At 38.7% G+C, this 13663-nt stretch overlaps 1 protein-coding gene across 2 annotated transcripts in view; it reads left to right on the top strand.

The window, feature by feature from the left end:
- LOC122794328 overlaps window positions 1-13663 on the top strand; it is a 1793522-nt gene that overhangs the window by 1631857 nt on the left and 148002 nt on the right. For both annotated transcript variants that reach the window (XM_044062632.1, XM_044062631.1), the window contains one exon: window positions 2917-4254. In XM_044062632.1, coding sequence (XP_043918567.1) covers window positions 2917-4254 — 1338 coding nt within the window. The remainder of the gene's footprint in view (window positions 1-2916; window positions 4255-13663) is intronic.

Here is a 13663-nt window from a genome sequence, read left to right as displayed (position 1 = left end):
GCAGATATTTGAATTTTCTATGCCTTCATTATACCAGGATAGGGAGAAACCTATATTAAGAGTCAGATTATTACAAATGTGCTATGCTAACAGAAAACTGTACATGACTGCCTCAGGCTGAGCAATCTATGACATAGTTCCATGTGCTGAGCACCACCCTAATGTGAATGACATTATACCTTTCAAATGTCTGAACTTTTTCTATAAAGACATACTGCAATTTACCAAGATTTTGTAGTAATGAGACTTGTCACATACAAAAATAGTAAACCAGATATACCCTGTATTGGTATCAGTATTCTGCAATGGCATGACTTTGTCACATAAGTTCTACCCATAGTACTCCACAATATCACAGAAAGACATCATATTAAAATGTATGTTTGAAAGAGTCTGTTTTTCTCAAGCCTGCATTACTTCCATCAAGTAAATACACCATGTATTGTTCTCCATGGAATAAATCTCTACTATCCAATAGGAGTTGGTGTTTGTTGTACTTCTCAGTTTTACTTATCACTACAGCATGTAATAGCACAGAATCCTAACATGTGAATTACCAGTTAAAAGACTGATTATCATAGGAATTCATTAAATGGTCTATCATGAGCCACACTTGCTCCCATGATGACCTAATCTGTAATTCAAAGACATGTTAGCTGTGACAATGTACATCCTCAGTATCAACGTATTTGAAAGTTTCTGAATTGCAGTTACTACTGAGCCGTGCATATCCGCATGACTGTAAATTGATGCTTGTGTAGACATTGGGTCTATATTATAACATCAAAGTCTTACAACTTCGAATGTTATAATATCGAACCCAGTAGAGCGAACACTGGAAATAGCGAAGCTGCAGAACACTGAATACTTTCCTAGGGAAAGTATTCGGTGAGCCATTTCTGCAGCTGCACTATTTCCTCAACTGTGGAGCGAAGGTTACTGACCGGGTTAAGGTAAGTGTGCAAACGAAGGTGAGTGTGTGATTGGGTGTTGGTTAGGTGAGTTAGGATTAGGGCACAGGTCAGGTAAGTGTGCCACTGTGTGGACGTGAGGGTTAGGGTGGGGTAGGTGAATTAGTGTTAGGGAGCGGGTAAGGTGAGTGTGCGATAGTGACAGACCTTAGGGTTAGGGTTGGGTTAAGGTAAGTGGATAGCTAGTGCTGTATGTATGGTTTAGTGTAGGGTTTTGTGAAGTGTGTGTGTGTGAATTATATATTTTGGTGTGCTTGTGTTGTGTGTATGTTTATTCTGACTGTTCGGTTTTCTGGTGTTTTGCTCTACTGGATTTGATATTATAACATTTGAAGTTGTAAGACTTGGATGTTATAATATAGACCCATAGACATTAGCATCCTCCCTGCAGTCACGCTCGCTTACACACAAATATACATTCAAATATAAAGACACACACAAATACACACTGCCACACACACACACACACACACACACACACACACACACACACACACACACACACACACACACACACACACACACACACACACACACACACACACATGCGCACATACATCACAGTCTTCATACCTGCTCCCTGACTTGTCTTCCCTCCTATGATTCCATCCCACTCCTGATTGCCACAGTAGTTTAAATGCCATTATGGCACACTTGTAGTGTGACCCCCTCCCACAGAATACATAATAGTTTATGTGCAGTTATGGCATATTAGTAGAATCCCTGCTGCCTAGTGAATGCTCTGTCCCCAATCATGATAGCAATGTCTATGCTATTATGACACTTAAGTTCAAATTATCCCTTGTTTCAAGTGATTCCCCACCCCCAATCCCCATGCTAATGTCTGTGCCAGCACTTTAATTCAAAGTACCTCTGGTGTCAAAAGATTCCCCACCACCTGATCCCCATAGTGATGTCCAGGCCATTATGGTACTTCATGGATGCGTAATTCCTGGTGTCTTGTGGATACTCCACCCTCGAACCCATATCATGGTTGTGATTGGTAGCTGAACACTGCCTTTTGGCCATGTTCAGGACTGGGATGTGGTGGGTCCAGCTGAGCTAATCTACATGACCAAGCAACTTCTTGAATCTCTTGTCATGTAGATGCCTTCCTGGAAGTGGTTTTGGGAGGGGGGGGGCATGGCTAATTAGCATATGCCTCTCCTGTGGAATGCTTCATTAGCATTAAGCAGGAGCGAGGTGGCAGCCCAATGCAGTGCAGTGCATTTTCATCCTAAAGCACCATGCAGCATCATATTAGAGCAGTAGCTGAATACTAAAAGGGTACTGAGAGATGTACATTGAGGTGCACACATGTACCTTCATGAATTTCCATGTCATTCATTAATCAGTCTGCCTTGTGTGAGTGTCCTCCAGAAAATTAACATGCACTACCCAGTAGTTCACATTGAATGAAAATATTTGGTATACTTTTATGAAATGTTAGTTTGTATTGAACAGATTCTCAATTATTTAAATGAAAAGTTGCCTTGCACTTTGTAAAAACACCTATTTATTAATAGCAAACTATATTCACACTCATCACAGATGGCGATGGGTCTTTGCACTTTATTCACCTTGATTGATAATCATATTATTCATTAGTATAGGAGAAGGAAGTTAAAAATTAACCTAGTATTTTTATTTTAATGGTCGATTACAGATGTCTTTATGCACACGTTTAAAGCTACAATTTTAAACATAATAAAAGCACTTGACATAACATCACCAAATAAATATGGAATGTAGAAGTTATAAAACAAAATTACAGATGCAGAGTATCAAGAAAGAATTAAATCAAGCTGTTTTCAGAATACAAGCACAATCTCACTAAATAAAAAATAACTGGTATTTGCCCATACAGAGCTGTAGCAATTTATAATAACTTTATAGAGTATTAAGAACTTTGTTTTAATGCATTTCCTGTTTTATTTCCTTACAGAACATTATAATTTCACTTGACGCCATTCTTGGAAGTAACTCACTAAATAACTGGTTAATTGTAATTGAACAGCGCAGAAATATCACACTGGAATTGTTGAGTTCAATGGAAAGATTTGCCCAACTGCTTTCATTTGAAACTCAAACCATTAGTATAAACACATCAAATGTTGAACTGAAAGGCACAAACTTATCCAAGGCTAACACCACAGATAATTACAAAAAAATATTTTATGAAAACAATTTTGTGGAAATACCAGGAAAAGAACTCAGAAATGTTTCTCTTGTTGTCAGCATTGGTTACAAAACTCTTGCAAATATATTGACAATAAATGCTAGTAACACTATGGCAAATGCTACCATTAATGGGATCGTTATATCAACTACAGCAACTGGCTCTATATCAAATGTTACACTCACCTTTCACAAGAGTAATCTCAGTCTGAATCTTCCGATCTGTGTTTTTGTTAACTATGCTGAAGGAGAGTGGAGCTCAGCGGGGTGTAACGGATCCAATCACAATGATAGCGTTACATGTATGTGTGATCATTTAACCCCATTCTCAGTGCTGATGTCATTACAACCTCAGTTATCAACAAAAAAAGACGCATTTTTAGAATGGATTACATATATTGGTGTCGGCATATCTATTGGATGTTTAGTCATCTGCTTAATTATTGAAAGTTTAGTGTGGCAATCAGTTGCAAAATCAAGGCAAATGCACATGAAGCATGTTTGCATTGTAAACATTGCCCTTTCACTCTTGGTAGCAGACATCTGGTTTATAGTAGGTGCAGCTGTTCAACATTCCAGTCCAGCTTGCAAAGCTGCTACATTTTTCACTCACTTTTTCTACCTCTCATTATTTTTCTGGGTGATGATTATGGCTGCAGTACTTTTGTATCTTAATTTGTTGGTCTTCCCCAACATAAGCAAGTCAGGCATGTTGATTGCATCATTTCCTGTTGGATATGGATGCCCACTGATTATAGCCATTATTACCATAGCTGTAACAGAGCCACAAGGTTACTATATCAAAGACAATGCGTGCTGGCTTGATTGGAACAATTCTAAAGCGATCCTTGCATTTGCCATACCTGCACTGATCATTATTTTTATCAATCTTATGATTCTTTTTATGATCATAATCAAGGCATTGAGACCAGCTACTGGAGAAAGAATGAATCTAGAAGACAGGAGCATTGTCCTTCAGACTGCTACAAGCCTTATTTTTTTAACACCACTTTTAGGTCTCACTTGGGGATTTGGAATAGCAACTGCTATATACCCCTCATCTGTCACTTTCCAGGTTATATTCACTGTACTCAATGCATTCCAGGTATGTACCTTATATAATAGCTCAAAGTAGTTGCTATTGTCATGTATGTATTTGAAAAGTTTAAATGATATGCTGTAGGATTCGTTTACCTTAAAGGTAAAAATATATTATGGAAAGGTGTTCTATGAGGTTAAACAAAGAATATCAGCTTAATTTTAAATAAACAGATAACAAATATGCTTGGCTAGCTTGAGAGACTGTCATAACCTGAACACAAAATAGTCTGATGTATTGAATGTATATCCCCGTTACTTTTTTTTATTTTATTTTTCTTAAGCTCAATTAGTTAGAAGTACTTATCTTATTAGGAAGGAAACTGGCATATTAATCCGGTTAAGGAACTGCCATAGAGTTGCTCATTATGCATTTTGTTTACTTGCTTGTTTGTTAATATATACATTAGTATTTGTTAACCATGGCACAGAACTGATCCACATGGACTTTTTTCAGACCGAGCTGGGGAGTACTTTCTGGTTAAATGACTTGCTCATAGTCAGACAGTAGACAAGTGGAGGTTGACAAATTCCACCCCTGTGCAACAGGAATCAGTTCTTTAACTTCCCTTCCCTCTAGGTGAAGGAGGTTAATAAAACAAGCAGTGGTATGCAGCATGTAGCTTATTAATAGCATGTAATGTTTGTCTACCATGATGTGTAGTTCCACTAAGATATTTAAACTATGTCAGCAGATGATATTTACCTTTTTAGGTGATAATTGTAATATTTCCCTTAAAGCCATCTGCCAGAAAAGCAATAACACTGAAGCATGTCATGATAGGCAGTTGTGAATTGGAACATAGCTAACAACAATAGAGAATCTGAAAATAGATGCCACTATGGCATAGCTTAGTACAATGTCTTCTGGACTAACATTTTGTAGATTTGAGATTTTTGTGTGGATTGCCATCAAAGCTGAAGTAAAGGCATATGAGCACAGTATAAAGTAGGTGGTGCATTTTATTTATTTTATCGTTTTATCATTTGTTAACAGGGTCAATGATCATGCCCCAGTGATGGCATTGTCATTAAACCTGCAAAACTTGTTTTGTGCATTTACAAGCTGTAGGTGTTCTATAAGTTACAAAGGTATGTGAGAAGAAGTGTTTACTCTAACAAAGATATAAGAAAGGATTTGGCAATAGGATAATAACAGGAAGGGGAAAAGTTGCCAACAGAGAATTTGTATCAAGCAGCTGCTATAGTTTATGCCACACATGAATTGATACAGCACTTCAGTTCTGAGGGCAAGTGCAATACCAGCAATCATTTCTGAATGCTGGAATGCACTGAAGATCAATCAGGCGATGCCATTTGTAATCCTACACATTTTGCACATGGGGTAGCTACCCTCTTCATCCTACACAGCTACATCTCTAAATGTAAGAAGAGGTCTTTCAAATTAATTGGAAGTGCAAGGTACATATGCTGGAATAGGATATTTTAGTGTTAGACAAGTACATAGAAAGGAGGAGTTGGGAAGTGAGATAAATTAAGGTTTTGGTGGGGGGTAGTGGTTGCCTGTGATGCATGTAAAAAAGTTGTCTAGGCTGATGACAGTTATGTATGACTTGCTTCCTATAGTAGATATGGTCTTAGTTTGATTGAGGCTGAATTTTAAATCCTGTCAGTCTTCTGCTCAATTTGCCGAGAGAATTTTCTGTTTTATTCTGAGGTAGTTTGATTTAGTGCTTTAACGGCTAATGTTGCATCTCTTATTAGCTGTTGTTTAATAGAGGCCATAAATAATATTGTTACAGGATATCCATAGATACTCTCCCTATTGTCTAATATGCATATACGTTTTGAGATCAAGGAGAACTAAGAACATGCATATCTTTAAAACTAACCTTTTATTTTATTTCTTGCCAGATCCCTTTCCTTCCATGCTTCCCAGCAACACTAACCCACTATGGCTAGGAAGCATGGAAAAGAAAACCTATGGAAAACAGTAGTTGTGACTCAGGAGTAATGTACCTGTTTTAAAATCTCAGGCAAATTCACCTATGATAAATAATGGCTGTGACTCAGGAGTAATGTACCTGTTTTAAAATCTCAGGCAAATTCACCTATGATAAATAATGGCTGTGACTCAGGAGTAATGTACCTGTTTTAAAATCTCAGGCAAATGCTCCTATGATAAATAATGGCTGTTACTCGGGAGTAATGTACCTGTTTTAAAATCACGGGCAAATGCACCTGTGATAAATAATGGCTGTGACTCAGGAGTAATGTACCTGTTTTAAAATCTCAGGTAAATGCACCTATGATAAATAATGGCTGTGACTCAGGAGTAATGTATCTGTTTTAAATATCAACCAAATGCAAGAGTTCCGCTGAGATTGCAATATAATTCAAACTAGGGTTGCCACCTTTTCAAATGCCCAAAGTGAGTCAATTTTTGTAGAAACATCAAATTTTGCATGGCAAAACATACCCACGGCCAGTACAAAGGACAGAACTTCACTTTTTTGCAAAAATAAAAGCTTATTATTGTAGCATTTGAGTTGATTATTCTGTTTCTTATAACAGTTAGGTGTTTCAGATACAAAATAACTGTTTTATGCAACTATTAAAGAACATTTCAAAAATATTTTTGTCCTAAAATCTCAGGACATTTGCCATTTTTTCAATTTTTTTGCAGGACACACCTGCCCAAAGTTGCAAACCCTAAATTAAAACTGCTTATTTTTAAAAATGCACCATAAAAAAGAAACAAAAAAAAAACTTAATTCATTAAATGGACTAATGCTATTTTTTTAATCAAAATTGATTTAACTATATAGTGTGTTCCATTCTTACAGCCAGCAAGAATTTGATGGTATTTTTAAGCATTACCTTCTGCTTTTATCTGAAGGGTGTGGCATGTTCCCATTTTTAATGTACATGATAGTTATGTTTAGATAGAGGCTGAACATTTAGGGTAGTATATATAAATCATCGGAAGAGGGGCAGCAGACTCTTAAGTAAACGAGGAATATGCATCAGGGCACTTACCTTATTATGGCCATTTTAGAAACAATGAAGAGCAAAAAAAAAAAAAAAGTTAAAAAAAAAAAAAGAAAAAAAGAGGGAAATGGAAATTCCGGGGGGGAAGTTTTTTTTTTAAAGAAAGGGCATAAAGAAAGGAAAAAGGAAAAGAAAATTTTTAAAAAAAAAAATAAAAAAAAAAAAGGTACTGGAGAAAGAATGAATCTGAAGACAGGAGCATTGTCCTTCAACACCAACCTTTTAGGTCTCACTTGGGATTTGGAATAGCAACTGCTATATACCCTCATCTGTCACTTTCAGGTTATATTCACTGTACTCAATGCATTCCAGGTATGTACCTTATATAATAGCTCAAAGTAGTTGCTATTGTCATGTATGTATTTGAAAGTTTAAATATTATGCAGGATTAGTTTACCTTAAGGGTAAAAATATATTATGGAAGGTGTTCTATGAGGTTAAACAAAGAATATCAACTTAATTTTTAAATAAACAGATAACAAATATACTTGGCTAGCTTGAGAGACTGTCATAACCCTGAACTTGTACAAAATAGTCTGATGTATTGAATGTATATCCCGTTACTTTTTTTTGTTTCTTAAGCTCAATTGGTTAGAAGTACTTATCTTGTGGAGAGCGGCATATTAATCCGGTTAAGGAACTGCCATAGAGGGTTACTCATTATGCATTTTGTTTTACTTGCTTGTTTTGTTAATATATACATTGGTATTTGTTAACCATGGCATGAACTTGATCCACATGGACTTTTTCAGACCGAGCTGGGGGTACTTTCTGGTTAAATGACTTTACTCATAGTCAGACAGTAGACAAGTGGAGTTGACAAATTCCACCCTGTGCAAGGAATCAGTTCTTTAACTTCCCCTTCCTCTAGGTGGAGGGTTAATAAAACAAACGTGGTATGCAGCATGTAGCTTATTAATAGCATGTAATGTTTGTCTACCATGATGTGTAGTTCCACTAGATATTTAAACTATGTCGGCAGATGATATTTTTAACTTTTTGGGTGATAATTGTAATATTTCCCTTACGAGCCATCTGCCAGAGAAAGCAATAACACTGAAGGCATGTCATGATGAGCGGTTGTGGTGGAACATAGCTAACAACAATGGGAATCTGAAAATGGATGCCACTATGGCATGGCAGTACAATGTCTTCTGGACCCCAACATTTTGTAGATTTGAGATTTTTGTGTGGTTATACATCAAAGGCTATGGACACATGAGTGGGGCCATCTGCTGGACCTGTCAGGTTCCCCTGTGTCCTCAATCTGATGCAGCTAAACTCATCAATTAATTGTTCAGCCTCAGCATCATGTTCACAATTTTTGGATGGAAACTAACATCTAACCAAGTCCTAAAAATGTCGGATTTTCTGGCAGGATTAATAAGGAATGTAACATCTTTCTTTTAAGTGATCCCTGCATAGGAAACTTTTTAAGCCCTTACAGACTGCAGCATAATGGCTGTAGCAAGACAAATTTGTGGCTTTGTTGTTTGTGTCTCCCTCATGGCTGACCATTGTATTCTTTAAGCGTCATAGCCAATATGCATCACTGTTTGTGAGACAGGCTACTATCAGTCAGCACTAGAAACGTATGGTGTTTGTTCGGTCTGAAGCCAGGCTGCAAGTGCCGGGAATTCTGTCAGCATACTGCTGAAAGGGAGTTTATGCACAGTGGCATGCAGTCAGAGATGACTTTCTTGGCTTTGAAACCCAGATGTTGAACTTCAGTGATAAAGGCCCCAGTGCATACTTAAAAACATAAAATCATATACAATGTATGACTACGTGTTTCGGAAATCAAATCAATCTTAGCAGACCATGGCTCTGCAGAAAAAGATAAATGAATTTAGAGGCTGGCCACATTTCCATGGGTTCTATTGGTACCTTCCAAGACTCAATGGCCGTTTTGGTAGGTTACGTATCTAATGCTCTTGAGGGGCGTCAGTGTGTTTGAGTGAAGTCTTGAGGGGGGCTCAGTGTCTTTGAATAAAGCAAATTCTTGCAGTTTTTGTTGTCTTTGTGCACTGGAGCTGAAGATGACAATTACACATCAGATATAAATTTAATACAATTTGACTATGAATTACTTTTACAGGCGGCCTTACTACACATAGATTTGCCAGGTGGCACATACACTATGTTTACAATGGGCAGGTGCCTTTACAAAGTATAGCACAGACTTGTGTTTTTCAATCATTGAGGGCAGCATTGTTGAAGAAAAAGCCCACAATACGTGACTGGAATATTGCAATTCCATTTGCCAGTGGACTCAAGCATCGGCAAATGTGCTTATCAAGTTTCTGACACACATTCTAATATAAGAAGAGCTATATTACATTTTGTCTGCCTTTTTCATCAAGGTAATGGCAGATCATGACGGTTTAGCTAATGCCATCTGAATGCTTTGGTCCATACGGTGTTTCACGGCGGGCGGCGTCATTTCTGGTAATTCAATTACCAATACAGTCATTGGTCCACATCATTTTTCATACGGTGTCTTGCTGCACATTTTTTGTAAAATTTCATGATGTGTTCTCCTGCTGCACCAAGGCCTTAGGTTAGGCAGCGGTATTTTAAACCCAGCCTCTGCGTGGCAACCTTTAAATGCTGACTTTGGGGATTCAGGTTCTGTGGCTTCCTCCCTTGGGTTCATGGGTTCATAGGTTGGTGCTGAGCTATCAGCCCTAAGGAGCCTATGAAACCCAGCCGCAGCAGTTCCCTGGCTATTTCTTCCCACATTATTTACTTTCCTGGACCCCAGTCTAGCGAGGCAACTAGCGTGATGATCCACAGGAATTGCGTTTCCTTCTCTCCCCATCCAATCGTCAAGTTCCTCTTGAGAGAGAGGTCCAAAGGCACTCTCCAGCGACATGCCCATGGGCAATCTATTCAAGTCTAGAGGTGCCTAGGTCAGGGAACCTATCCCTCAGCATGTTTTGTTTATTGTGATGACAAGGTTTAGATCCCTGGGCGTGTAGCTCTGAGGTTGGGATTTCTTTAAGTGTAGCATGTCCAACAGCTCTGAGTTTGACATGGCCTTGTATGTTAATGAGATACAGGTAGATGATATGCGACAGAGTATAGCTGGAGTTTTTAAGGCGGTCAGCGTGGGGCATCACTTTGGTAATGATTCTTTTGGTAGAGGTATTTCTGGGAGCCTTTTCCAGTTATTTGCAGATGTCTTGAGAGATTTTATATCAAATGGAGCCATTGTATTCTATATAATGGGTCCTAATGAGGGATGAGTACAGTGGGACAATGACCTCCTTTTTCTGGATGAAAGCCCTTACCATTGTTGGGGTGGTACCACACTTAGAGGGTTTTCTGACTATTTGGCGGTGATGTAGTTGCTCGAAGGTGAGACCACTGTCCACCTGTGTGTCCCTAAGTCTCTTATCACACTTTCAGTGTTTGGTGGCACCACCACCTATATGGTAATTCCTTGGATACATGTTTTTCCCAAAGGGATAACAATACATTTCTTGGCATTGAGCTTGAGCCCATTGCTCTGGCACCAAGCATCTGTTTCTGTAAGGCCCTTTTTTAGAGTATCCACATAAATTTGGGGGTTCAATAATGGTTCCCAGTTTGCAGTCATCTGCAAACTTTGTTAGCCAGAGTCCCTTAGTGTTGACCTGTACTTGAGAAGTAGATGCCAACCAAGAGGGGCCCCAGGACTGAACCCTGAGGTACTCCACTTGTCACTTGTCTGGAGCTGGATTTGGAGTCGGGTACTTTTACAGTGTGGGTTCTATCAGTAAGCCATTTAGCAACCCATTGGGTGACATAGGGATTAATGCCCAACTTAGTAAGTTTATCTATGATTCCAGAGTGGGGGATGGTGTCAAAGGCCTTGGCAAGGTCTAGATAGGCTGTGGGAACACCTTACCCTTGTCCATGGCTCTGGAGACTGATTCAAAAAAAAAGGTTCCAAAATTCCCCCCGGGGGGGTTCCAAAAGGAAGGAAACCAAAAAAATTTTTAAAAACCCTTTTTTTCCAAACCCAAAAAACCCCAAACCTTGGGGGTTGGGGGTCCCAAAAATTTTTTTGAAGGTTGCCAAATTTTTTCCCTTTGGGTTTAATTTAAGGTTTTCCAATGGGGGGGTAAATAACGCTCCAAAAGGCCCCTTTTTTCCCATTCTTACAGCCAGCAAGAATTTGATGGTATTTTTAAGCATTACCTTCTGCTTTTATCTGAAGGGTGTGGCATGTTCCCATTTTTAATGTACATGATAGTTATGTTTAGATAGAGGCTGAACATTTAGGGTAGTATATATAAATCATCGGAAGAGGGGCAGCAGACTCTTAAGTAAACGAGGAATATGCATCAGGGCACTTACCTTATTATGGCCATTTTAGAAACAATGAAGAGCAAGAAGTATAAAAGATGAGGAATGGAAATCGATCAGTTAAAGAAGGGCATAAAGAAGAGGAAGAAAATGTAAGTAGGGGAAGGGAGGTGAATCATTCCGCTTCTTAAATTCCCTGAAGTAGGAGAATGGAATTTATCTGCCATATAAATTCATTGCTGTTTGGGATTAGAATCAGTGCATCAGCTATATTCCCTGAAGACACTAGGAAAAGCTGAATTCATTCCGTAATCTACAGTTGCATTGGCAGAAAGGAAAGAGAAGAAACAGTAAGGAAAGAGGAAGGAGGGAGGGAAAATGCATGGTCTAGGATGACAACTCATTTCTGTCATATGCATAGAAATGTCATTAAAATTATTCCCAGGTTATAATACTGAGAATATGATGTGATGTCATAACATGAAAATTGTAGAAATGAGTAAAAAATGGGTTAGTTGTGTTACTGTAATATTTAGTCATGTCACAATATTGTCTTCTGATTCAAGGCATGAACTTGTGTAGCAGTTATAAAAAAAAAATTGTACAAAGGCTCAGGGTGCACTCTACAACATGCATAAGTGCAGATCTTTTAAAAACAATAGAGTCAATCCAGGAACAGAAATCGGTTTAAACCCACTAATATACTTAAACAAAGCCCTGCTTGATTTAAGGGTTTGATGAGGGCCAAACATTGCTTCACTTGGATTGAAATTGTCCATCCATTCCAATATTCTATGCTTTAGAAGGTACAGATACTAATGCCTAGGACTGCATGGGGAAATACCATGAGACAATGACCAATAGAAAGGTCCAGGAAGTGGAAAGGGCTCTATCTTGAATGCATGGATCACTCATCTCTCTTACAGATTTATTGCAAAAAGTGTGAAATGATATCCAAGTCTTGCTGGGAACAGGAGAAGAAATCAAGGCTGAGTTTGTGGCCCTGCATCAAAAGTTACAAGTCCAGCATTGCAGCATTATGGAGCACTATGGAGTGCTTAATGCCCACATTCATCATATAGATGAACTTACTGATTATAAAACACTGATAGATAACATCGAAAACAGAGCACGAAGTAACAATTTATATTTGATTGGCCTGTCCATATGTCTGGAGGGAGATAATCTGGTAAAGTTTATTAAGAAATAGCTAACCGATTTGTTTAAAAGGGACCCCTACTAGTTACTGAATGGCACACTGGGTTGCTGCTAGAGCATCCACCAATATCCCTAGACTCCTTATCATGGAATAACTGAACTATAAGGAAAGGGAGCAGGTACTGCATGTAATGAGGGAGATGTGCCCAGACTGTCAAATCTGGAGCCAAGGGCACACTTTGCTCCAGGTTATAGGGGTGGACTTTTTGGCAAGTAGAAAGCCTTTTCTGTTTTGAGGAAATATGGAGAGCAAGGCTTTCAAGTCTAGTTAAGATTTTCTGACTTTTTGGTGGTCTGTAAAGGACCACTATCTTTTATTTTCTGTATTCTGACAGTGGCTGAGTGGCAGAGGCTTACCTGAATTGTGCACAGATGAAGATGTCTAACGGGCAGAGACTGAGCAATGTTGTATGGGACACTAAGAGGAAATTAATGTAGTCCCTGGAAGATGGTGTAAGGTCAAAGGAGAAAAAGAAAATCCACAGTGTAGCTATTCTTGAAATGGGTAGTGCAAAGGAGCTCCCTACCTTTCCTTCTACAAATCCCAGCCCCCCATACATCCTGGATGTCCGAGTAGATTCCTGCTACTGGCAGATTTGGATGAGGAAGATAATGAGCATGAAATGGACTTTGTGAGGCTAGATCCAACATCGGCTGACGTTCACAAGCAGGAGCAGGAACACAAAAGAACTGCAGTGATACAAGCTGTGGTAGCAGTAATACAGGGAAATGCTCCACCTGAATATCCTGAATTGTGGTCAGTAATTTCTAGTCTGTAGTGCTGGGATGTCCCATGCCTGGTTTGCATGATTAATGGTCTACTGGGAAATTTTGAACGTGAAGCCCTAACCAAGTAGCTCGACATTCCTGCCTTCATTTGTGTAACTGGACTA

The sequence above is a fragment of the Protopterus annectens genome, chromosome 2.part1 (genome assembly GCF_019279795.1).
Source record: "Protopterus annectens isolate FY-2018-M chromosome 2.part1, PAN1.0, whole genome shotgun sequence".
Classification (NCBI taxonomy): domain Eukaryota; kingdom Metazoa; phylum Chordata; order Ceratodontiformes; family Protopteridae; genus Protopterus; species Protopterus annectens.
Note: the sequence above shows the minus strand (reverse complement) of the source record. Positions and strands in the feature narration are given on the sequence as shown.